This window comes from Narcine bancroftii, chromosome 4, assembly GCF_036971445.1.
Source record: "Narcine bancroftii isolate sNarBan1 chromosome 4, sNarBan1.hap1, whole genome shotgun sequence".
Taxonomy (NCBI): domain Eukaryota; kingdom Metazoa; phylum Chordata; class Chondrichthyes; order Torpediniformes; family Narcinidae; genus Narcine; species Narcine bancroftii.
In genome coordinates this window covers 125,854,085-125,879,616 of record NC_091472.1, presented here as the reverse complement: position 1 = coordinate 125,879,616, position 25,532 = coordinate 125,854,085, and the positions used below count along the sequence as shown (strand labels likewise).

At 43.5% G+C, this 25,532-nt stretch overlaps 1 protein-coding gene across 1 annotated transcript in view; it reads right to left on the bottom strand.

Moving 5' to 3' along the window:
* Window positions 1-25,532, bottom strand: part of svopa (SV2 related protein a) — a 70,627-nt gene that overhangs the window by 12,010 nt on the left and 33,085 nt on the right. Inside the window, exons 9-11 of the mRNA XM_069930423.1 lie at window positions 25,235-25,363; window positions 13,846-13,919; window positions 6,245-6,321 (exon numbers count right to left, since the gene is read on the bottom strand). Coding sequence (XP_069786524.1) covers window positions 6,245-6,321; window positions 13,846-13,919; window positions 25,235-25,363 — 280 coding nt within the window. The remainder of the gene's footprint in view (window positions 1-6,244; window positions 6,322-13,845; window positions 13,920-25,234; window positions 25,364-25,532) is intronic.

Here is a 25,532-nt window from a genome sequence, read left to right as displayed (position 1 = left end):
AGCATTTATAATTTTACTCCACAGAGCAACAAGGTTATATTCCCCCTTGATTTGTCATTCAAATACAGAGGAAAAAATTGAAGGAAAACAAGAAAGTCTGAAAGAGCAGACACTACAACAGTACATCTGCCTGTATTGTATTACAGGTAGTCCTTGATTTCCAACCTATGCAAGTTATGTACTCCTACACATATATCCAATTTTTAAAAGTCTTTATTAAAACAACTGTACAAGTACATATGTTGTATTAAAAGTACTGTATACTCCCAGCAGCAGCCCGAAGTCCCTGCTTGCCGCTGCCCACGGCAGCCCGAAGTTCCCGTTCTCCATCGGCAGCCCAAGGTTGCCTTACCCACAGTAGCCAGAGGTCAACATTCCCTGACTTATGACCGAATTCAAGTTACAAACAATCCTTCTGTCCGCATGACAGTTGTAAGTCAGGTTCTGTTAATGGAAGAAATGTGTAACTGTTGAATATTAACTCAATTACTTTTTAATCATCAAGCTTTAAATGTGGATCCAAGGCTCAAATTCAAGATTTGCTGACACTAGAAATCATTTACAAAGCAACAGTTGAGCTTATAAAAGCTGTAAGTGGTATGATAAAAAAATAAGTTCGAGGGAAATAGATAGTTGGTTATTATTCTAAGAATAATGAATTCTGTAATTAATCTTAATATCAATGCAGAAGCAAAGGAGAAATTTAAAGTAAATAGCAGAACCTTTGTACAGAGGGATCATGGGATGCAAGTCCATATTTCCTTGAAAGTGGCAACACAGGTAATTAGGGTGGTAAAGAAGGTGTACAGCATGCTTTCTGTCATCAGTCAAAGCAATGAGTATAAAAGTTGTGCAACTGAGTAAACTTTATTTGGCCACGCTTGGGTATTATGTGCAGTTCTGGTCGCCATATTACAGGACTTTGAAGAGGTTGCAAAAGAACTTCACCTAGAATGTCACCTGGATTAGAGAGTATTAGCTACAAGGAGAGAGTGAATAAATTTGGATTTTTCTCTTTGGAGCATCTTACATTGAGGGAGACATGATAGAAGATTGTAAAATTATGAGAGGCATAGCTAGGTCTCTTACCCAGGGTGGAAATGTCATATCCTGGATGGCACAGGGTTAAGATGAAAAGGGTGAAAATTTATAGGGCAAGTGAAAGGCAAGTTGTTTATTTTAAGCACAGCAAGTGGTTGGTTCTTGGATATGCTGTGGGAGGAGGGGGATGTGGGGTGGTGATACAACAGTTAACATTTAAGAGGCATTGAAAATCGTCCCATGAACAAGCAGGGAAAGTTGGGTAAGGATCATGTGCAGATGGGATTAGCTTAATGAGGGATCATGGTTAACACAGATATCATGGGCTGAAAGGCCTGTTCCTGCACTCTACTTGATAGGCTCAATCAATAACTACAAAGCCGCAGAGTGAGGAATGATAGGCTTTATTGTACTTTAGACGTAGCTGGCCCAATTCCAAGTGCTCCACTGAGGACAGGGAGAGGGAGGTCGAACTTTATTCCAGTGTCACGAGGGGAGGTGTTACCAGGGAGTGAGTCACTAGTGGGGGAATGGGCCAGCTATCAACTGACAGTCACATATTCATATCACCACATTCAACCCCTCTTTGAAAACAAAACCCCGCTGGGTTAAAATCCAAGGGGCTCAGCCAGTCGGGTGGCCTCCTTTGCTCCTGTGACTGGCACATTTCCACCAGTGGTACAATGATCAAGTCCATTGCCGGTCGTGCGTCCAGAGGCTGGGGAGGGAGGGCTTGCTCTATCCGAGGTGAGGCTCAGTTGTATGTGGGAGCAGTCATGTTGGTTGGAGCTGCGTGCAGGGTGTATGGCATGGTGGTCGCTGACCTGCATCGAGTCCCTGACGGGACCAGTATGCGTGTAGGTAGGACCTAGGTTGAAGGGGGTGAAAGGATCTCTGGCACATCCCAGGTCGCGGATGGGGATCGTGTCCTCATGGCCATCCGGGTACATCACGTAGACATGCTGAGGGTTGGTGTGCAGGAGTTGCATCTCTTCGACCAACGGGTCAGGCTTGTGACCTCTCGCATGTTTCCGCACCAGGACAGGTCCCGGGGATGAGAGCCAGGGTGGTAGAGTAGTTGCAGTTGCTGACTTCCTGGGGAAGGGAAACATGCATTCATGTGGAGTTGTGTTGGTAGTGGTGCATAGCAGAGATCGGATGACATGGAGTGCTTTTGGCAGGACTTCCTGCCAATGGGACACTGCCTGGCCTTTTGATTCAAGAGCCAGAGGGACAGCTTTCCAAGCTGTGGCGTTTTCTCTCTCTACCTGGCTGTTCCCCCAGGGGTTGTAACTGGTCGTCCTACTAGTGGTAGTACTTATAGCCAACAGGTACTGCACGCCGATCACTGTGGATGTAATTTGGGTACCCAAATAGGGTAAATATGCTGTGGAGCATCTTTATGATGGTGGCTGAGGTCATGTTGGGACAGGGGATGGCAAAAGGGAACCTGGAATACTTGTCAATAATGATTAGGAAATACACGTTCCTGTTGGATGAGGGCAGGGGGGCCCTTGAAATCGATGTTGAGTCGTTTAAAGGGACGTGTGGCCCTTATGAGGTGCAACATGTCGGGCCGGAAGAACTATGGTTTGCATTCCACACAGACCCGACAGTGTCTGGTCAATGACCTGACACCCTCAATGGAGTTGGGAAGGTTCCAGACTTTCATGATGTAGAACAATCTCGTGACTCCGGGGTGGAAAAGGTCATCATGGAGGGATTGGAGGTAGCCGAGATGCATGCTGGTGCACATCCTCCGGGGTAGGGTGTCTGGGGGTATCCTTGAGGTTGCCTGGCCGGTGAAGGATATTATAGTTGTAGGTGGAGAGCTCGAATCTCCATGTCAGGATTTTGTCATTTTTGATCTTGCCCCCCAATTTGGTGTTGAACATGAATGCAACAGATCATTGGTCCGCTAGCAGGGTAAATCTCTTCCTGGCCAGGTAATGACGCCTCAATGATGGCCTGCGCCTTCTTCTCGACAGAGGAGTGCCGTGTCTCAGGACCATGAATGGTATGGGGTTTATAAAAAGACTACTAGCCTGCCTGCCTGGTTGAGAGTAGTGGTCAGCACAAAGTCAGAGGCATTGCTTTCCACCTGAAATGGGATGGATTCGTCCACAGCATGCATTGTGGCTTTGGCAATGACTTCCATGATCTGGGTGAAGGCTTGCCTGGGTTTATGCCAATAAGGGGGGGAAGTTTGTGGATCTTACCAGGGAGTAGGCTTTATCAGCATAGTTGGGCACCCATTGGGCATTGTAGGAAAAGAACCCCAGGCACCTTTTTAGTGCCTTGTGCGGGATCTGGAGCTCCATAAGGGGACGCATGCAGTCGGGGTCAGGAGTGTTGAGACCATGTGCCACGACACATCCCAGAAGGGCCGGTTGAGTTGTGCTAAACCTTGTTGTAGGTCAGATTGAGGGACTTAGCAGTGTGGAGGAATTTGGCAAGGTTCACATCGTGCTCCTGCTGGTCATGGCCGCAGATGGTGACATTATCTGGTAGGGGAACATGGCCACCATTGGTGACTCCGAAGGGTACCTGGAGGAAGTAGTAGAGCCTGCCATCTGCTTTGAATGGTATACTGGCAGTATCCTTGGTGAAGGGGAAGTTGGTGGTACGTCGACTTTAGATCAATGGTGGAGGACACCCTGTACTGTACTTTAGATCAATGGTGGAGGACCATGTTGGCAATCTGGGGAAGGGGTTATGCATCCAGCTGCGTGAAACAGTTGATCGTTTGGCTGTAGTCGATATGAGGTTTACTTCTGCCCCTGACTACTATGGCTTGGGCTCTCCACAGGCCAGAGCTGTGCTCTATTACCCTCCTCCACCAGGAGTTGCTACACCTCGGACTTTATGAATGCCCTGTCCTCAGTGCTGTAGCATCTGCTCTTAGTCACTAAGGGCTGACATTGTGGGATCAGATTCTCAAACAGCAATGGTGGGGGTATGGGGAGGGTGGAGAGACAGCAGGCAGGGTCTGGCTTTGGGGGGAGGGGGGGTCTGTGAGCTGGGAGTTGTATACAGTAATGGGTGGTTGGGCCCCCCCAAACACTATTGTGACACTCCTGAACTGGCTTTGGAAGTCCAGCCCCAGAAGGATCAGTGTGCAAAGGCATGAACAGTAAATGAAAATTGTCATAACGTTTACCACGCAATGTAAACGACACTGTTAACCTGAGGATCTCGTCAGATTGGTCCTTTGCGACCATTGATATTGTGCCACTTGTTGGTCTGATGGGGAGAGTTTGTGAGCAGTGTCTGGGTGGATGAAGCTTTCACTGTCAAACAGGCAGTTAGTTTGTTTCCCATTTACCTCGATCTCCATCATTGAGTAGATGATTGGGTGAGGGCTGCCCTGATCTAAGATGATGGACGCCAGTACTGGGTTGCCGTTGCTGATGGAGGGGGAGCAGATTTGGTAAGATGGTGGCCCCTATGTTGACCATGCAGATGGGTGAAGATAGCAGAAGTGGCTAAAATGGAGTTGGGTAAGGTGGCAATCCCTGGGATATGCATGCGGTCGAGCCACTCGAGGCCAGAAGTGATTTCATCGCTGCGGGAGGAAGTGAAGTTGGGTTTGATGGCCAACTCCTGGGGTTTCACACAGCGCTGCTCAGAAAGGAAGACTTCTTGTAATGTCCTTTCTTTCCGCATCCCGAGAAGGTGGCTTCTCTTGCTGGGCAGCGTTGCCAGGGTTGCTTCTGCTGGCTACAGAAGTAGCACTTCAGGTGCTCAGCTGTGGCGGTTGTGGTGAAGTTGGAGCCTCCCTGTATGGAGACGGTCTGTGACACAATGTCCCAAAATGGCTGCACCTGCGGCCCGCACGTGGAGGGCCCATTGCCGGCCGTGATGGATTCTGCATTGTGGTGGGCTGAATCTAGAGTCTTATTGAGCTGGAGGGCTCTCTGCAATGGCAGCCTGTCTTCCTCTAGCAGTCTCTGGCAGATGTAATCAGATCTCACTCCAGCCACGCAGGTGACCTGGATCAGCTCTTCCACATACTGATCTGCCGATACTGGGACAGGGATATTACCCCTGCATTCTTGCCCCAGATTGTGCAGGATCCGAAAGAAATCACCCAGAGACTCACTGGGTTGCTATTTTCGAAGTCAAAAGGTACCATGAGTAGACTTCATTTACACCCAGTCTGTAGAGGTTGTGGAGCTCGGTCATGGCTGCAGTGTAAGTCATGCAGCCCCTGATTGCTAAGTATGCACAGTGACTAACCCTTGCTCACAGTACCTTTCTGAGTCCACAAGGTCCTCAGAAGCTTCCAGGAAGTCTGTGAAGCCCTCAATCCACTGCTCGTACAGTTCTGCGGCTCCAGGCATCTGTGGGCCAAGGTCTAAGTCTGTTGAGTCACAGAAGTTTGTCCATCCCATGTGGAAGATTTAAAGTGTAATAAATTGATAGGGTCTATCAATTACTCCAAAGCCACAGAGTGAGGAACGATAGGCTTTATTACACTTTAGATGTTCCTGGCCAGATTCCAAGTGCTTGACTGAGGACAGGAAGAGGGAGGTCGACCTTTATTCCAGGGTCACAAGGGGAGGAGTTACCAGGGAGCGAGTCACTAGTGGGGGACGGGCCAGCTACCCATTGACAGTCACATCATAGTCGTATCACCACACTACTATTGCATGTTCTAAGTGATACAAGAAATAAGATTTTAAAATCTCAGAAAATGAGTGGAAATCTTCAAGCAGCAAAGAGAAATGTCAATATATCAAAATATGGAAGAACACCTCAGGCCATGAGCTGTGAGAAGTGTTGGCTTTTAGATGATAGAGTTCAATTTGTTTCTGTGAAACTTAAAGGTTGAACATCAGATTGTAGGAGGAAACGCAGCTGCAATACCTTTTCAGACCGTTTTCAGCAAAAGAAATCCTGAAAAATCATATTATAGAAGTGCAATGACTGGTTTTTCAGGGATAATGCTAGAATATCAGTTCAGGATGCATCTTACATTGATGAGTTTGTCCCCACATGACTGGAATTGAACAAAAGAAAAACACACATTTCATTCTATGAGGAGATTGGTCTCCTAAATATTGGCACATTCTGTTAGTCCATTAAAATTATTTTGAAAGCAATGGTCATTGTGGATCAACAAGCCCCCACCACCACATCCCCCCCCCACCCACCCACTTCCTCCCCTATCACAGCAAGTAAATTAGGAAGATGTACTTACTGGTGCACACATCACTTTCCTGGAAAAGCTCTGTGGTCAATAGAACCAATCCATAATAGGAGAAAGCATTGGAAAACCTGGAAACAGAGACATACCTCGGTATTATTGTTCATAATTTCTCAGCTCCTAACCTTTCCTCCCCACATTATGAACCCCTCTTCAGCAATGTTGGCAGGACTAACATTAGTTTTGATGATTCCAGGATTGATATTTATTTATCAAGCTAATATATTCATGCATTTTTGCATGAATATTTCTGCATTTTCCTGTTAGCTTCTGATAATTCAACAAATGTTTTAGTTGAGAGCAATACCTTGAAAAAGAGTCAGTAGGAGGGGTTAGAGGAGGTTTCTGTATACTTATTAATATTTTATAATTTGTATTAAGTTCATTAATTTTATGTGTCATGGTTTTAAACTTTAAATAAAGTATTTAAAAAAGGAAAGAAAACAAATATTATTCACATTGTCAACTTATACAAAAAGGCCAAGAAATGGACACAGTGAACCAATAAAGGAATTTAAATGCATCTCACGGGAAGAGAACAGCACGAGACAACCTGGCCATGATAGTGGAATGTGAGTGATGAAAGTACAGGTCATTTACCAGATGTTGGGACTGGCTGTTAGTACCCTTATCCTCTTAGTTCCATACTGTTAAATTCCCCTTTGAATTAAGAAAAATTTAAACAGTGGCTGCAAAAATAATGTAAGCAAAATTGATGTATCAACTCTAGCACTGAGGAAATTAAGTTAGCTAGTGCAGGGTGCGGCAGAACTATCCTGGCTATCCTTATTTCAAAGTGTTGATGGTCTTGACCACTCTAACTGCTTACTTTATTATTTGTCCTCAGTTGACTTTAGTACCCTTTCTGAAAATCTGAAATGCTCCAAATTCTTAAACTTTTTGAGCGCCTCCACAACTGGAAAATTCCACACCTGACCTCTCTTGCATGTGGAGCTCTGACGCTCTGTTGGTGCCAGTTTGTTACCAACCATCAGACCTGTGATGTTTCTTCTATTACAATAAAGAAACTTGGGTTCCTTTTAAAACAACTAGATTAACTAAGCAAACAGCAGGAAGGACAGAGCATAAATCTGCCAGACCTCATGTCTACCCAAAATGCACAGCATTCCCCAGATGCTACACACTCCATCTCCAACTCCTTCTGATGGTAGCACTCTATCACTACATCCCCTTTCCTTGAGATGTTTAATCAAACATGACACATTAATACAGTATTCTTTCAATTTAAAGTTTGACACAACATGAACATCAGGATCACAAATTTTAAAGAGCATAGTTCTTTTTCTTTTAGAGATTCAGTCTGTCAGGTGTTTTGACAACTCATGTGGATCTTGTTAACACAGGTGCTTGTGTGGGCTCTGCTGGTCCACTACTGTCTAGCACGGGTAGTGTTTCCTCTGTTTCTGTGCAGGCTGAATCCTCTGCATTTATCTGTTCCTGCAGTATCACTGGTATTTTCAGCTGGCTCTTTCAATTCCTCCTCAGTATTTGACTCTCCTCTGTTCTGACAGTGTAGGATCTTGGATTTACTTCTCCTTTTTACCCCAAGTGTTGAATCTCTGAGTCTCACTGTGTCATGTTGTGCCAGTAGCCCTAAGCTTCTCACTGACTTGTCATAGTTTTCCTTTTGAGTCCCTTGCAGATGCTTTTGTTTCAGTTTAACATCTTGGTTTTTGTTTGGGTCTGCAGAGTAGGGAAGTGTGGTGCTTAGTCTATGTCCCATCAGAAGCAGTGGGTGACATGCTATGTCCAAGTAGCAAAGCTCTGTAGCTCATTAGAGCTAGATACAGATCTGAGCCACTGTCCAGTGTTTCCTTGAGCAACTGTTTAACTATGTGAACTCCTTTCTCTGCCGTTTGACTGTGGATATAGAGGGCTTGAAGTCACATCTCAGAAATCAAACTCTTCTTCAAAGTTCTGCAATTCTTTGCATGGTCCCTTTTCTCTGTAGACAATTTGAGGAATTCCATATCTTACAAAGATTTCAATATATGAAATTGGATCACACAAGCAGCAAACATACTAGGAGCAGTGCAATTTCCGGAGAGTTTGATAGATAATCAATAACTAGCAAGTAATTATTTCCATCCTTGTGGAACAGAACAGTCTCAACTTTCTGCCATGGTTCTGCTGGTACATCAGTTATTATCATGGGCTCCTTTGCCTGCTTTGCGTGATGTTTAAAACTGGTCTCAAAGCTTGAAGCCATCCCTGGCCATTGAACAGCAGTTCTGGTCCTCCTCTTGCATTTTTCCATTCCAGAGTGCCCCTCATGCACCCTTTTCAGCATCTCTTGTCACAGTGATTAAGGAATAACAATTCTGCTCTGTCTCATTGACAACACTCAGCTCAACTCTCATGTTGTCGTGTGGCTGACATTCACCTCTCGACCATCCTTCATCCAGATTCTTGACGACCTTCTGTGGAACTACATCTTTTTCTGTTACATCTTTTTCTGTTTCAGCTGCGATCTGCTTTGATTTCATGTCAGATACGGGAGGAGATTTAGTGATCAGGTCACATAGAGATTCACATCTGTCTCTGTGGAACTCTCATTGTGTGCTTCACTCTGTGTCATTGCCCTGGATAATGCATCAACTAACACAATAAGTTTCCCTGGTGTGTACACCAATTCAAAGTCATAATATTGTAGCTTCATCATCAGTCTTTTGATTTTTGGTGACATTTCACTGAGATTTTTCTTGATTATGGCTATTAATGGCTTGTGGTCTGTCTCTTCCACGAATGTTAGAAGACCATACACATAACTGAAATTTCTTGAGTCCATAGTCCAGACCAAGACACTCTTTCTCAATCTGTGCACATTGGCATTCAGATATTGTCATCATCCTTGATGCTTATGCTACTGGCCTCCAATCTTCTGCCACAGCCTGAAGTAGTTCGGCACCTATTCCATCTTTTGAACTGTCTGTAGAGCTTTTCATCCTGGATGCATCAAAGAACGTCAAAAGCACTGGTTCTGTCATTAGTATGGTCTCTAGTCATCCCCATTCTTCCTTGTGGTTTCTGTCCACTTGAATTCACATTTGTCTTGTAACATCTTCCTTAGGTACATTGTTTTGGAAAACAGGTTTGGTGTGAATTTACCAATGAAAATTATCATTCCCAGCACTCTCAATATGCTTTTTTTTGTCAGTGGGTCTGGGTATCTCTAAAATTGCTTTCACTTTCCTCTTGTCTGGTTCCACACCTGCATCTGACAGTTTATCTCCCAGAAAGGTGATTTCCTTCACACCAAACGGACATTTTTCTCTGTTTAACTTTAATCCACACATTGTAGCACTTTGATGAGCCTCTCATTGTGTTGTTTTGTGTGGATCCCCATAGGATCATGTCATCCATGTACATGTGTACCCCATTTTTGGCTTCTATGATGTGCTCCATTGTCCTATGAAACCCTTCTGGAGCTGAGGAAATTCCAAAAGGCATCCTCAGACAGGATTATCAGTCAAACGGTGTATTCAATGTACAGCATTTTGTGCTATTTTCATACAGTTTTATTTGCCTGAAGCCCTGGGATGGATCCAATTTAGTGAAAAATGTTGTCTCACCTGCAATTTCATCCCTGATTGGAACTTGATAATGTTTCCTCTTTGTATTGGCATTCAGGTCTTTTGGGTCCATGCACACACATAGGTCACCGTTCTTTTTGACACACATCATTGAATTCACCCATTCTGTGGGCTCCTCCACTTTCTTTATGACCCCTAGTGCCATCATTCGGTTGAGTTCCTGCTTGAGATTTTCTTTTAGTGGTGGTGGAACCCACCTCAGGGTATACACTACTGGCTGTGTATTCTCCTATAATTGTATCTTATAGGTGAATGGTGGAACTCAAAACACCTTGAAGATGTTTGAAAATTGATCCAGTATTTCCTCTACACTGTTAGCCCTCTTGACTAGGTTTAAGCTTTCATTGCTTTGTCACCAAGAAGTGAATAAAATCCATCTGTCTGGGACTACTGTGAACTGAGGGATGCTCTTTATCGTTAACTACCACCTTAAGTTTACATGTACTTTTCGTGTCAATGCTCTGTCCATTGTAGACTTTGAGCAATATAGGATTTGCATGCATGTACAGCTTTATCTTCATTTCCCTGATGTTGTGCTCAGAAATCAAATTGACCTTTGTCCCTGTGTCTAACTTGAAAGGAATATTTGTTCCATTTGTATGCAATGACACAGTCCATTTATCCTGCTCGACTGTTCACTTCCTGCTACACCATGCCCATGAAAAGTGTGTCACTGAGAGCAGTTTCTTCTCCAGTGTGTACAGTGCCTTCTATAGTGTGTACACTTTTACTTCCGTTCCGTTTCCCTTTGGAAAAACATTACTTTGTGTAGTGATTCTGTCCTTTACATTTGTTACAGTCTTTTCCATAAGCTTTGGCGCATGCTTAGTGCTGTGTCATTTACAATTGAATGTCTCTCCATCTTTTTGTTGGTTCCTGTATCACTTTTTTTTTTCTCTGTGCGTCCAGACACAGTGGCTACGACTATGCCTTCATTTTCACTGGCTTTTACAGTATCACCAAATTTTTTCACATGCTGCAGAGCTAATTCACTGGAGTGGCATAACTTCACAGCCCTAGCTAAAGTAAGTTCTGTCTCTCACAGCAACGTCTCTCTCACTTTTTTATTATTAATTCTGAACCAATTTGATCACAGATCATTGAATCTTGCAGCGATCCAAAATTACATGTTCTTGTTTTTAATTTTAAGTCTGTTAAAAAAGTATGAAAGCTCTCTCCCTGAAGCTGCAAAAAATGAAAACTTTGAGAACAGCGTTCATCAAATATCTCAATAACCTTGTTGAATTTGCTCTGGTCAACTGCTTCGGTAAAAACAAATGTGTTGAAAACCTCTAGTGTTTGAGGTCCCACCGTGTTAAGCAGCAGTGCAGTCTTCCATGTATCCAGTTCGCTATTGATTCCAACAGCTTGCAGGTACAGCGTAAAGCTTTGTTTATACAGCCTCTACACATAGTCGACATTTCCAGTCCATTTTACAGTGTTAGGAAGTTTTAAACTCTCCATATTTTCACTGCTGATATCGACCATTACTTACTATGGACACTGTGTGTTTCTTTTTTTTTCTTTCATTCCTGTGCACAGCAGGACGTGGTTGTTTCTTCCACTTTTGGCTGCTTCTTTCACTCCTGGAACCATGTGATGTTTTTTCGATTACAATAAAGAAACTTGGGTTCTTTTTAAAACAATTAGATTTATTATCTAAAGCAAACAGCACAAAGGACAGAACATATGCATGCCAGATCTCATGTCGAGGCATCCATCTTGAATCTACCCAAGATGCACAGAATTCACCAGATGCTGCACACTCCATCTCTGTCCTCCTGGTGATAGCACTCGATCAGTACATGACCTAACTTGAATTACTCACTGTGTTTTTTTTTTATTCTCTGCTCTGTGGTACAAAGATATTGTTGAAAATGAGCAATGGTGAAATAGCTGAAATGGTTCTGAATCAAGTACAAAACATTGTTTTCATGTGAAATCTGAAATTCATCACCTAAAATGCCATGTTTGAGTGCAACATGACCAGCAACATTATTGCATTGAAAAAAAATAAAATACAGTGCACTGTAATTTTTTTTTGATTAAAACACAGCTTAGTAGGTGGAGATTGTTGGTTAACAGCTAATACAAGTATTCTGTTGAGTTACTGTGCTGTTTAGTTACCCTAAACACATTATTCTAAAATCAAAAAAAATCCAAAATCTGAAAAACTTCTGGTCCCATACATTTCGGGTAAGGGGTACTCAATCCGCACAAAAAAGTGAAAATTATTATCGGAAACCATGTTGGTACTCTCCAACCAGATGCCATCAACATCAACTTCTCCAGTTTCTGTTAGTACCCTCCCCTGTCTCTTTTACTTTTCTTATCCCTCTGTCTACCACCCTACCCTTCCCCTATCACTTCCCAGTTTATTTCTCTGAGACTTCTTGTCTGTGACCCTGTGCTGCCCTGCCCACCCCTCCTCCCCATCTACTTCCCGCCATTTTATTTAGGCACCTACCTGCTTTTTGCTCATACAATGATCAAGGAATCAGGCCCAAAATATTGGTAATGTATCTTTGCTACATCAAGAATGCTGTGTGACCTGCAAAGTGTCTCCAGCATTTTTGTGTACTATTAAAGGCTTTCATGTTCAACAATTGAGATTAACTTACCTTTTGATAGGGTTCAGAGTTTAAAGTGCTTCACCTAACTAGCAATTAAATATCTAACTCATAATTCATCTGATGATAAACAGCAGCTTTTCTTTGTTCTCTTGACCCACAGACAGGAAGACTTGTGGACATGAGAAGATAACTAACTCCAAATGATTAGCTCTGGTACAGAATCACTGCTTGCATTTCATCTCTGAGCATCAATGAATTTGATGAGCTTATACAGTAAAAACCCTGATATCTGGCACCTATGGGCTTTGGTGGATGCCGGATAAGTGTATTTTCCATTTGCTTGAAACTTACTCTTACAATGCCAAAATAATTCACCTGCATTAAGAATAAACAGTTTAAAAGACAAAAAAATAGACTGTACTTGCACTGAACAAACTTTGCTTGCATGAAGATATAAATCTGAAAGCATTTTACTTTATTTTCAGTCAGAATTATTAGTTTAGTCACCATCTAAATTCAGCAATGGCTGGGAGTTGTAGTTTCTCACACTGAGTCATGGCACGGCACTGAAAATTGCTCATTCAATTTAAAAATAACAGCCAAAATATTTATGCTGTATTTACACTGAATAAACTTCACTTGCATGAATATATAAACCTTAAAACATTTTACTTTATTTTCAGTCACATTCTTTGAAAACATTTAACCGTCGCTGTATCTGCATTTCCCTGTCAACGGATCTGGCCGAAAGATGAAAAATTACTTTATAGATAATTAACCCTCCCCATCAACCCCCGCATACCCCCACCAAGATTACTGATAAAGCCTCTATCCGAAGTGACTTTTACTAAGCAGGAATAAGGTGACACTTTACGAGTCACCCCAATGGTGAGCAGCATCAACCAGCTCTTCCTCCTGGGCGATGCCATTGCTGCTTCATTCAACTTTATTCATACAGCTGCTACGAGTAAAGCACGATCAAGGCACTTCCCGGCCCAAATATTTGCTCCCACCTTCCCAAAGGTTTTTGTGTTACTTCAGAAAACATTTACTTTTACAATTTTAAACTTATGCAATTTTTGATTTATTTTAATTTTTAAAATTTATTTTTGTCAATTGCATAAGGCTGCCAGATGCTTGAATTCTGGATACCAGGGGCTTAAATTAATAAAATAATTCAAGAGTTTCATAGTTATTGCTATGTCTTCTAATTAATTTTGTAATCTTGGAGTACAAATCCCTGGATTATTATTCCAGAAACATATCTGCCATAGCATTGTCTTTCAAAGGGTATTCAAGTTATAAAAACATTCCGAACTAAAATTTTGACTGAATATGACTAAGGTTTACAGAAGTTATGATGACTGTACATATCTTGATCAGAAAGATATTTCAAAATCAGTCTTACCAAATAAACCATAACAGGACAGTAGTCAATCGAATCTCTGGTGTGAAGAGGTCCCGAATACGACCACGATCCTCCTGTCTCAAACAAATATTTTGCCAGATTTAGTCAAATGCAAGCTATGGGAAAGGTGGGAGATTCATTTCACAATCATCAAGCAAATTGTTACAACTATTGACAAGATTATGTTAGCATGGAATTTCTTAATTTCCTAAATAATGCTATTTTTAAAAAATTCATGCTAATTTATTTATTTTCACCTTGTATGTACAGGGAAAGGGTTCAATAAAGAGCAGAAGAGAAAAACCAAATTATCTGATATGTATTCATGGGCCTTCACTGATGCAGCTGGAGAGAAAAGACTTTTCCCGAGAATTCAATACACAGAATATGCAATTTGCAAGATCAGCAATTAACAGAAGGTTACATTTAATAAGTTACAATACTGCTGACATATACTGTACTATATAATATTTTTGTGTCTGCCTCAATGTATCTAACATTGGGCATTGTATTATGACAGTTTTTAAAAGATAGCACATTGTGTATGTGATTCTGGCACAAATCCTTTAAAGCACATATGTCAAACTCTGGCCCGCGGGATATAATTATATTTGGCTCGCAAGATCATTTCAAAAATGTATTAGAGGTGGCCCGCCCTGCAGCGAGAGCTGATGCTGTTTTTTGGTAATGTCACCCCCACCATCCTCCCCCTTTATTGCACATCCTTCCCCACCCCCTAACTATCCCCTCCCCCCTAAAACCACCCCCCTTAAAAGATGGCCAGAATATTCTCAAAAAGGAATCCAGAATGGTAAAGTTCCACAAACCTTCTGCTGGGAATCCTAACAACACCCGGGCATCAGATCCACGGGACGCGGAGGGAGCAAGAGTGTTGCAGGTTGACCGTGCAAACTTTGAGAACGGGGAAAACAAAATTGTAACACGAGAAGTCTGTCGATGTCATCAGCCGGCAAGCCAGTTGGAAGGGTCCCCGCACAACCAGTCACTTCTCCCACCTGTCGAGCGGTGCGGCAGATTGGCGAGCGCCTGTGATTTCCTGTTGGCACGACGGACATGGCAGGCTGCGCATGGCCCCCGCTGTTCCCCAAAGGCTGATCGGCAGCGCGCTGGGCCTGAGTGGGTGGGTAAGCAGGGGTGGGCAGAGGGTGTAGGTGGGGAGTAATGGGCAGGGGAAGTTATGGTGGTGGGAGGGGCAGTTAGAGGGAGGGATGAGTAGAAGGAGGGGTGGATAGGGAAGAGGTAAAAGGGGAGGGGCAGGGTGAGTAGGGGAGGGGTGATTTGAGGGTGAGAGACGGGTAGAGGGAGGAACAGGTTGAGGGGAGAGGCCGTAGAGGGGCGTGTATAGGATGGGGTGGGTAGAGGCAGAGCAAGTGGAGTGAAGGGTGAGTAGAGGTTGGGTAAAGGACTGGTCAGGTGGAGGGAAGGTGGGTCGAGGGTGAATAGAGGCCTAGAGCCTGAGGAGTGAGCAGGAAATGCTGAGTCCTGATGCAGGCCAAAATGGACACAGCCTGTGAATGCTGACTACATCTCCACAGGGACCAAATAGGTTTCCCTCAGGTCAAGCAAAGGGTGAACTTGAGCTACCTACTCCTGACCTGTAACATTATCCTCCTAAAGTTATATCCTAAAGTTTAACATTACATATGTTGAAAGAAGAGAAAACATGCAGATGTTGTTGAAAATTTTCAATAAATATTTAGTTCGGCCCTCGACTTAGTCCAAGTTTTTAATTTTGGCCCTCCGTGAATTTGAGTTTGACACCCCTGCTTTAAAGCATGGGCAACGTTATTTTGCAGTACAGTGTGAGCACTCATTTGGCAACATGTCACTCACGTGAGGTAGAAAGAATTGATAGTCAATATATTTTTAAAAAACAAGTTATTTCTCATTTTCTATATTTGCATATTTACTAACAGGGACAATTAGATCAACAATGAGGAGCAGGAATACTCATAACAAGGCCTTTTCTTTGCTGAGGGACAAGAAACAGAATTATACTTCTCCATAAATGCTCAGCAAATAACCACTAGATCATCTGAACTAAATTGTTAATCCATAATGTCTGGTACCTCGTATTATCTAATAATTCAGTAAGACATTTTTAGATACTTTTGCTATTTCTTGGGTCTCTCTCCAGAAGCCAAGCTTATTCTTCAGCAAGAAGGCAGACTAGCAAGATGCACATGAATTGGAGTGAAAAGGACTAACTTTTTCATTTATTGATTTTTTTTTCCCTCTTTGCATTACACGTTAATTTTGCTTACATTTCTTTATCTCTTTATGTGGGTATGTCGACATGGTTTTTTTGTCATGACTAATTAGTGGTAATTCTCCCTTGCCCACAGGGAAGAGAATCTCAGGGTTGTATATAATGTTATGCAAGTAATCCAACAACAAAACTGAAATCTGAATTGCTGCCATTTTTGATTTTCAACACACCAGTTTGTATTACACATGTTGCATGACAATGAGTTTTTTTTCTTGTCTGCATTGATCTCATAAGGATATAAGATGTAGGAACAGAAATAGGCCATCCGGCCCATCAAGCCTGTTCCGCCATTCAATGAGATCATGGCTGATCTGATGATTGGCTCATCTCCACCTTCCTGCTTTTTTCTCTTATCCTTTAATTTCCTTTCTATGTAAAAATCCACCCAACCTTGTCTTAAATATATTAATGGAGGTCATTGCCACTGCTTCATTGGCAGTGAATTCCATAGACTTACAACCCTTTGGGAAAAGCAGCTCTTCCTCATCTCCAACTTAAATCTACTACCCTGAATCTTGAGGCTATGTCCTGAGTTCTGGTCTCCTCTTCCTATGGAAACAACTTACCTAGCTTCATCTTATCTAAAACTTTCATAATTTTATAGGTTTCTGTAAGATCCCCTCTTTTAAATTCCAGCGAGAACTGTTTCAATCTCTCCTCATTGGCTAACCTCTTCATCCCTAGAATCAACCTCCTCTGCACCATTTCCAAAGCCAATATACCCTTTCTCATATAAGACCAGAAATGTACACAGTACACCAGATGCAGTCTCACCAGTACAGGTACACAATCCTTAATCCAGACATCGAAAATCCGGAAAGCTCCAAAATCCGCAAGTGCGGAGAGAGGCGGCAGCGCGAGTCAGGCGAGCGAGGGGGGAGACCGGCAGCGCAAGTTGGGCGGGTGAGGGGGAGACCGGCAGCATGAATCGGGAAGGCGAGGGCTGGGGGGGAGACCGGCAGCTCGAGTCAGGCGGGTGAGTGGGTGTGGGAGGAGACCAGCAGCACAATTCAGGTGGGCTTAAATCTGGCTTTCCGGAATTGGGAAAAATCCAAAATTCGGAACACACTGACCCCCAAGGGTTCCAGATAAAGGATTGTATACCTGTACCTTGTACTGTTGCAGCATAACCTCCCTGATCTTAAATTCAATCCCTCTAGCAATGAAGGCCAACATTCCATTTGTCTTCTTGATAGCCTCCTGCACCTGCAAACCAACCTTCTGTCATTCATGCACAAGTACTCCCAAGTCCTTCTGCATATAGAGTGCTAGTGCTAATCCTGATGACTAGAGGGAGACTGCAGAGCCCACCTCACTGACAAAAGGCAAAGGAGGAAAAACCCAACACCCAACCCCAACCAACCAATTTTCCCCTGCAACCGCTGCAACCGTGTCTGCCTGTCCCGCATCGGACTTGTCAGCCACAATCGAGCCTGCAGCTGACGTGGACTTTTACCCCCTCCATAAATCTTCGTCCGCGAAGCCAAGCCAAAGAAGAAGAGGGAGTCAGGAGATGGGCCGTTACATCTTGGGTAGATTCAAAATGGATGCCTTCAAGTGGTCTTTTGTGTGTGTGCTCTAGCTCATAAATATAGTTGTTTTAAAGAAACCCGTTTCTTCATTACAGTAAAAGAAATATCACACATAGCTGCGTGTTACAATTGTTTGCCATTTAAATAATATTCTGATCTTCCATTTTTCCTGCCAAAGTGGATAATCTCACATTTGCGAACATTGTATTCCATCTGCCAGACCCTTGCCCACACATTTAAACTACCTATATCTCTCTGTAGACTCTCCATATCCTCTGGACAATTTGCTTTTCCACTCAGTTTAGTGGACAGATTCTCAAGGTGGGACATGGGAATATTTCGGTTGGGCGTGGGGCTTAAGAATATTTTAGTGGGGCACAGGAATATTTTGAGAAAAAAAATCAAAAAGTTGACTTGAAAAAATAAACTTGTTATGATGGTGTGAAAGATGCGACTTGGCAAGACTGTCAATAGAATACAATTATGGTAACTTCCAAGTAAAATGACATTGTTCTTTTTATTTTCATAACGTGTTTTTGCTCGTCCGATGTTTCTCTGTTGTTTCTCCATTGTTTCTCTTATTTTAACTGTTGTTATCCTTGGTTAACATTATAATTACATTTTTTCTGACTGGTCTTATTATGATCCATTCCAAATTATCTAATTGGCGACGAGGTTTCCAAATGATCTCAACATCATGTCTCCATCCATACCCCTTTACTTTTTCAGTTCTGTAGTGAGACCTGTATCCGTATGTATCTTTGTACACTAGTGTATTGATTGGGTGGGGGGGGGTCTGCCCCAGGTGCCAGCCTGTGGGGGAATGACAAAATCAGAAAAAAATAGGGACCCCAGAAAGTAAAGCACGAGGCTAGTGCAGTTTTGATGCATTCTCTGAGAGAAAAAATGTCTGAAACTGCGCTAGTATTTTTTTCATGGTTTTTTTTTAGGGTCAGTATTCTTCCTTTGATTCGATTATTGGTTTTCAATTCTAAGACATGATAAAAATATTGATTAATCTGTTTTAGGAAGCTCACACTGTTGTATTAATCTGTTTCAGGGAGCTTGCGCTGTTGTATTAATCTCTTTCAGGGAGCTCACACTGATTATATATTCAAAATGAGCAGACCAAGCAAGCAAAAGGTTCATCAATATTCAGTGGAGTTCTTGAAGTACCTGCTGAACATGATGAATGTGCACCCTTTTGCCTATTATGCCCACAGACTTTCACAAATGAATCAACGAAACTCACTTGAGGATAAAATATCCTAATCACGTCAATTCGAAATTGGAATATTTTAAATCACTGAAAGAGAACTTTGAAAATATTCATTATTCGCTGCGCTAACTACAGCCCTGAATCATACCCTTGAAGCTAGCTATGAAATTTCTCTGTTGATAACAAAACATGGGAAGAATCATATGATTGGGGAGGAACTGATTAAACCCGCAATATTATTGTTTCCCAAAACAGTTCTGCAAGAGGATGACAAAGATGTCCGAGCAATGCTATTGAGTAATAATACTGTCTGCAACAGAATAGATGATATGGGTCAAGATGTTGAAAAACAGTTTATTGAGAAGTTGAAATCACAAAAGTTCTCAAATCAACTGGATGAATCTACTGTACGGGACAGTGAGGCTCTGTTATTGGCATACATGAGATATATTGATCAGGAAGAGTTTCAAGAATAAGTTTTGTGAATTATTAGAAACAACCACTACTACAGTTGATATCTACAGCAAGTTCAAAAATTATTTGGATGAAAATGAAAAAACCAAAAGGAAACATTGTATCTTGTGCTGCAGATGGTGCACCTGCTATGATGGGTTAAAAAAAACCCAGGATGTTTAAAATTAATGAAGGATGAAAATCCAAACATGTTGGTTGTGCATTGTGTTCTCCACTGAGAAAACTTAGTTGCCAAGAAAGTTTCTCCTGTTCTACACAAAATAATGCATTCTGTAATCGTATATTAATGCCATCAAAGCTAATGGCAAATGTGAATGTCTGTTTAAGCTGTTTTGTGTCGATAAAAATGCAGAACGCGAGATTATTGCTTCATACTGAAATAAGGTTGTTGTCAAAGGGAAACTGCTTCAAAAGGTTTATGGAACTGTTTGATCTCCTCAGCGTGTTTTTGAAGGACAAATCTTAAATGAAGCTTCTTGCTAACAACAGATGGCAAAGCTTATGTGAGTTACTTGATGGACATTTTTGAGAAATTAAGTGCATTGAATAAGTAACTCCAAAATCAAAGATATTTGGATTCATGACACTTCTAGAATTATGCCAAAGGAATATTTCTGCAAGAAATTTCAGTCAATTCTATTGGTCGAATAAGTAACTAATGCTGATACAAATGTCATTGTTGACCATTTGAAATGTTAGTTACTGACTTGTGGTGGTACACCAAATGGCCTACTGCAGGGGGCAACCTCTGTACCTGCATAAGAGCATAGAGACAAGACAACACCTGGCCGGCTGTCAATCAGCTGACCTGAATAGACCAAGCCCCACCCGGTCGGGTGTCAATCACCCTCCGGGATATAAGCCGAAGTCGGCCCTTCGAAGAGTTTACAGCAGCTCTCCTCACAACTGACTCTTTGGAAGTTTATGTTGAATAAAGCCTTTTGTACAGTCTTTTGGTTTTGTATGTTTGCTTCTGTTTGCTAGCGCACCACAATTTATTCGACCTAAATTCTTAAAGCTGTTATGGAGAAGCTCCTGAGCGCCGAGAGCCTCAAAATCAACCCACGCCACCCAGAAGCACAGACACGCTTCGAGATCTGGAAGTACACAGTTGAAGCAATCATCGAGGCTCACACCGATGACATCCTGGACTCCGATCAAAAGAGGCTCGCCTTACTCCAATCAAAGCTGGGTCCTCGAGCCTTTCAGGCACTCAAAGACTGCACCGGGTATTCGAAAGTGATGAACACCCTCGAGACCATGTATAAACCTCCCATGAATGTGGTCTTTGCAAGGTATCTCCTGAGTATCTGTGCCCAACTGCCCAGGGAGACGGCTGAGTCCTATCTGGGAGCCCTGCATGAGTTGGCCCGACCTTGTCTGGCTGAACCCGGGGTAAATGAAAGGGAGGTCAAGAGGCTGATCAGAGGTGTCTACGTTCGAGGACCATCAGGCAGAACTGCTGAAGGATGATATCTAATCCCTGGCCAAAACAGTGGAACAGTCTGAATCTTGGAGGCAGAGCCCTGCACACCGAAGCCTTCAACTCCAGGCTTCCTCAGGCCTCTGCGTGGTCAGCACATTTAGCTGCTGTGGCCCTAGATCAAGCTGAGGAAGAAAACATTGTTGCTGTGGGTGCCCGGCACCCAGTGCCCTTGTAAGTACTGTGGGTTCCAATGTGAATCTGATCATCGATCCCACCAAAACTGCCCGGCCAAAAACCAGTACTGTTCAAGATGTGGCAAGTAAGGCCACTTTGCCAAAGTATGCCTCTCAAAGCCAGCCGGCAGCTCAGCAGCCCTCTACCACCTCTCTTCTGGCAGAAGATGTCATAGAGCCCAGCAACAGCTCTTGGAGAACCTATATCCTAGTGGTTAAAGGGGGAAGCAAGCCGAGGATGGTCATGGATTACAGCCAGACCATCAACAGGTACACCCAGCTGGACACTTACCCCTTACTGAGAATAGCCGATATGGTCAACGAGATAGCCCACTACCGGGTCTTCTCCACTATTGACCTGAAGTCGGCCTATCACCAACTCCCCATCTACCCATGGGACAACCCCTACACTGCCTTCGAGGCGAATGGGCATCTGTACCAGTTCCGCTGAATTCCGTTTGGGTCATGAATGGGGTCTCCATCTTCCAGCGGAGATGGATCGGTTGGCAGACCGGCACAAGCTAAAGGCAACTTTCCTGTATCTGGATAATGTCACCATCTGCGGCCACGACCAGCAGGACCACGATGCCCCTGGAGAAATTTCTCTGGACGGCCGAGGAGCTGAACCTCACTTACAACAAAGAGAAATGTGTGTTCAGCACCACCCCCCTCGACCTCCTGGGGCACATCCTGACATATGGTGTCATCGGCCCAGATCCAGAATGGATACACCATTAATGGAGCTGCCCCTCACCCCATGTTCAAAGTCCTTCACAGGTGCCTTGGCTTATTTTCTTACTACTCACAGTGGGTTCCCCACTTCTCAGACAAGGTCCGCCCACTGGCCCAGGCCACAACTTTCCCGCTCCCAACCGAGGTGCAGGCAGTCTTCATGCACATCAGGTAGGATATCGTAGATGCCACAATGCATGCCATGGCCAAGAACTCCTCTTTCTAAATGGAGATCAATGCCTCCGATGTAGCCCTCACCACTATCCTCAACCAATGGGGGCACCCGGTCACTGTCTTCTCCAGGACCCTCCATGGCTCCGAGCTAAGGTACTCTGCCATTGAAAAGGAGGCCCAGGTGATCGTGGAAGTGGTCCACCACTACCTGGCTGGCAGGAGGTTTACTCTCCTCACCGACCAGTGGGCAGTGGCATTCATGTTCAACACCACCCACAGGGGCAAGATCAAGAATGACAAGATCTTGCGCTGGAGAGTCGAGCTGGCAACATACAGCTACAATATCCAGTATCGCTCAGGGAAGTTTAATGACTCCCCTGACGCCCTCTCTCAGACCTTTGCATCGCTCCATGATGACCAGCTGCAGGCACTGCACAAGTCCCTCTGCCACCTGGATGTCACCCACTTACACCATTTTATCAAGTCCTGGAACCTCCCGTACACCATCAGGGACATCAGGACCGATGTCGTAAAGGCCACTCAGCCCTTCAAGCGCATCAGCATGGACTTCAAGAGGCCCCTGCCTTCCACAAATCAGAATGTCTATTTACTCAGTGTCATAATTGAGTACTCCTGCTTCCCTTTTGCTATCCCTTGCCCAGACACCTCCACGGCCATCGTCATCAGAGCACTGACACAGATCTTCACCTTGTTTGGCTGCCCCGCATTATTCCACAGCGACCGGAGGTCTAGCTTCATGAGTGAAGTACCTGACAGCAAGGGGCATTGCAGCTAGTTGCACGACTAGTTACAATCCAAGAGGTAATGGGCAAGTGGAACGTGAAAACAGGGTGATCTGGAAGGCAGTTCTCCTGGCCCTTAAGTCAAAGTGGTGGTCTGTAGAATACTGGCAGGATACTCTTTCTGAGGCGCTCCATGCCATTAGGTCACTCCTGTGAACAGCTACCAACGAGACCCCTCACAAACGCCTGTTTTAATTCCCCAGGAAATTGGCGACGGGAACATCTCTTCCAGCAAGGCTCGCGTCCCTGAGACCGGTGCTCCTGCGTAAACATATGCGGGCACACAAGGCTGACCCCTGGTTGAGCATGTGTTCCTCCTACACATGAACTACAAGGACACCGTCTCAACCAGGGACCTGGCACCAACATAGCACCATAGCACAGCATCCTCCAGCCCAGGACAACGCCGGCCTGACACACACCCCCAGCCAGCTATGGGGCACTCAGGACCTCCTTGGGCACCAAGAACTCAAGACAACCATGGGGGACGAACTTGTCCCCCCGCCCATCCGATGCGACACACACACCTCAACCCCAGCCCACCCAGCCACTCCTCTGTGCTGCACCACGCCAGCCGCTCTGGCCCCCGTCCCCAGCCCCTGCACACCCTCACCGACCAGTGACCAGGAGCCAGTCCTGCGACGATCACAGAGACTCCGATGGTCGCCGGACCGTCTCATTCTGTAAATTCTGTGTACATATGTTTTGCGGCTCTTGACTGCAACCTTCCCCACCCCCCTGGGACAATTTTAAAGAAGGGTGAGAATGTGGTGGTACACCACTGGCCTACTGCAGGGGGCAACCTCTGTACCTGCAGAAGAGCATGGGGAAAAGACAACACCTGGCCAGCTGTCTATCAGCCAACCTGAATAGACCAAGCCCCACCTGGTCGGGTGTCAATCACCCTCTGGGATATAAGCCTGACCCGGCCCTTTGAAGACACTCTCAGAGTTTACAGCAGCTCTCCTCACAGCTGGCTCTGTGGAAGTTTATGTCAAATAAAGCCTGTTGTACAGTCTTTAGGTTTTGTGTGTTTGCATCTGTCCGATAGCGCACCACATGACTTTAATGATAGATTTTGTGATTTAAAAGCAATGGATTTTCCCTCTTGGTTAACTCAGCCATTGCTGGTGGGCTTATCTGAAGTTCCAGTGTAATACCAAGAGGAGTTATTACACCTCTTATAATAACTCTTATAACAACAGATTCTACGAAAACTGTTCAGAGTGAAAGGAACCATGATGTGGCTGTCTAACGAAATCGAAAAGAAATACCCAAACTTGACTACTTTAGCTCGAACTATTGATACATTTTCCATCGTCATATTTAGTAGAATGTGGCTTCAGTTCTGTTAGTGATTTGCAAAATGTGGAGATTTAAGGTTGAAACTAACAAAATTAGTTCCTTGAATCAAAAAATCTGCAGCCAGCATCAGGGGCAAGGTTCCCACTGAAGTGACACAATTGTTGAAAGTGTGTTTGAGGTGGTTGACATGTTGAAATAGTAGTTAAATATGAAATAAGTGTTCCAAAGTATTCCTAACCTTAATTGGATTGAAATACACTTGAAGTAAATGATTTAATTAAAACTTATTTTGAATATATAACTTTTTTTGCTAATGGCGGGGCATACATTTTTTTGAAAAATTGAAGAACCACTGGTTTAGTGTAATCAGTTTAGTTACACCTCACTCTGTCCCAAAGAGTGCATATCCCATTATGGACACACTAAAGATGGGTGAAAACTCAAGGGCTAAATAGTGCAATAGTGCACACCACATGTGCAAGGTTAACCATCCTTACTTTCTTTCATCTATAGACATGGACAAACATAAGAATTTAGGCCGTTTTAAGTAAGAAGCATGAATAGATTGAAGAGATGTCCAGAATGTATCTGAATATATTTCCAAGATACCTCTCTTGTTTTAAATGCTCCAGCAATGGCATTTGTGCCTAGACTGCCAGGATCACATGCTTTGGAATTTACACCCTAAGCCTGATTTTCTCCCTTTTAATCATCTGCCCTTATATTGTAATTTTGCTCAGGATTAATGTTTGATTAATTAAAATCCTGTGAGGTGTTTGAGATGTTGTACTCAACTGAAAATGTAAATCTTTACATTTTGCTTTGAAAAATAGATGGCACATTTGTCAAAGTACAACAGGAAAAAAGTGATCTGGGGTATACATGCATACGTCATTGAGGATAGCAATGAGGTCCAAGAGAGCTGTGGATAAATAGTCAAAAGGAGATTACTTCCACAAAAATGGAGAAGGAGCATGGGAGTGGGATTAGCATGTGTTGGACTGCTCTTATAGTTTGTCAGCACAGACTCAGAAGGCTGAATCGTCCAATCCCATGCTGCAACTTCTGTAAAGTATGAGGAAATAATGAAAAGGTAGAAAGATGGAAATGAAATAATTAAAAAGAACGGTCTTGTTAAAATCATCCCTTAATATCCACTTTGTACACAAGTATTATTTTAATAATTACAATCAACCCTTACCTGCCTAGAAACTATCAGTTTTCCAAGCGGCATTGCTGATCCATTTTCTGTGGCAATACGTTTTAATGTGGCAAGAGCTTTCTCTTGGTTCCCAGATAATACATCATAACGTGCACTCTCTGGAAGCCACTGTAAGAAAAGGAGAACCTCTGTATTCATTCAGTATTCCCATACAAGTGATGGTTTAAGGGTCTGATAAGTTTTCTCTATTGTCTAATCAGCCAACTAAAAATAGATTGTTCTATTATCAACCATAATAAGATTGCATGATCTGACTTCCCAAAGCACAGAATTTCAA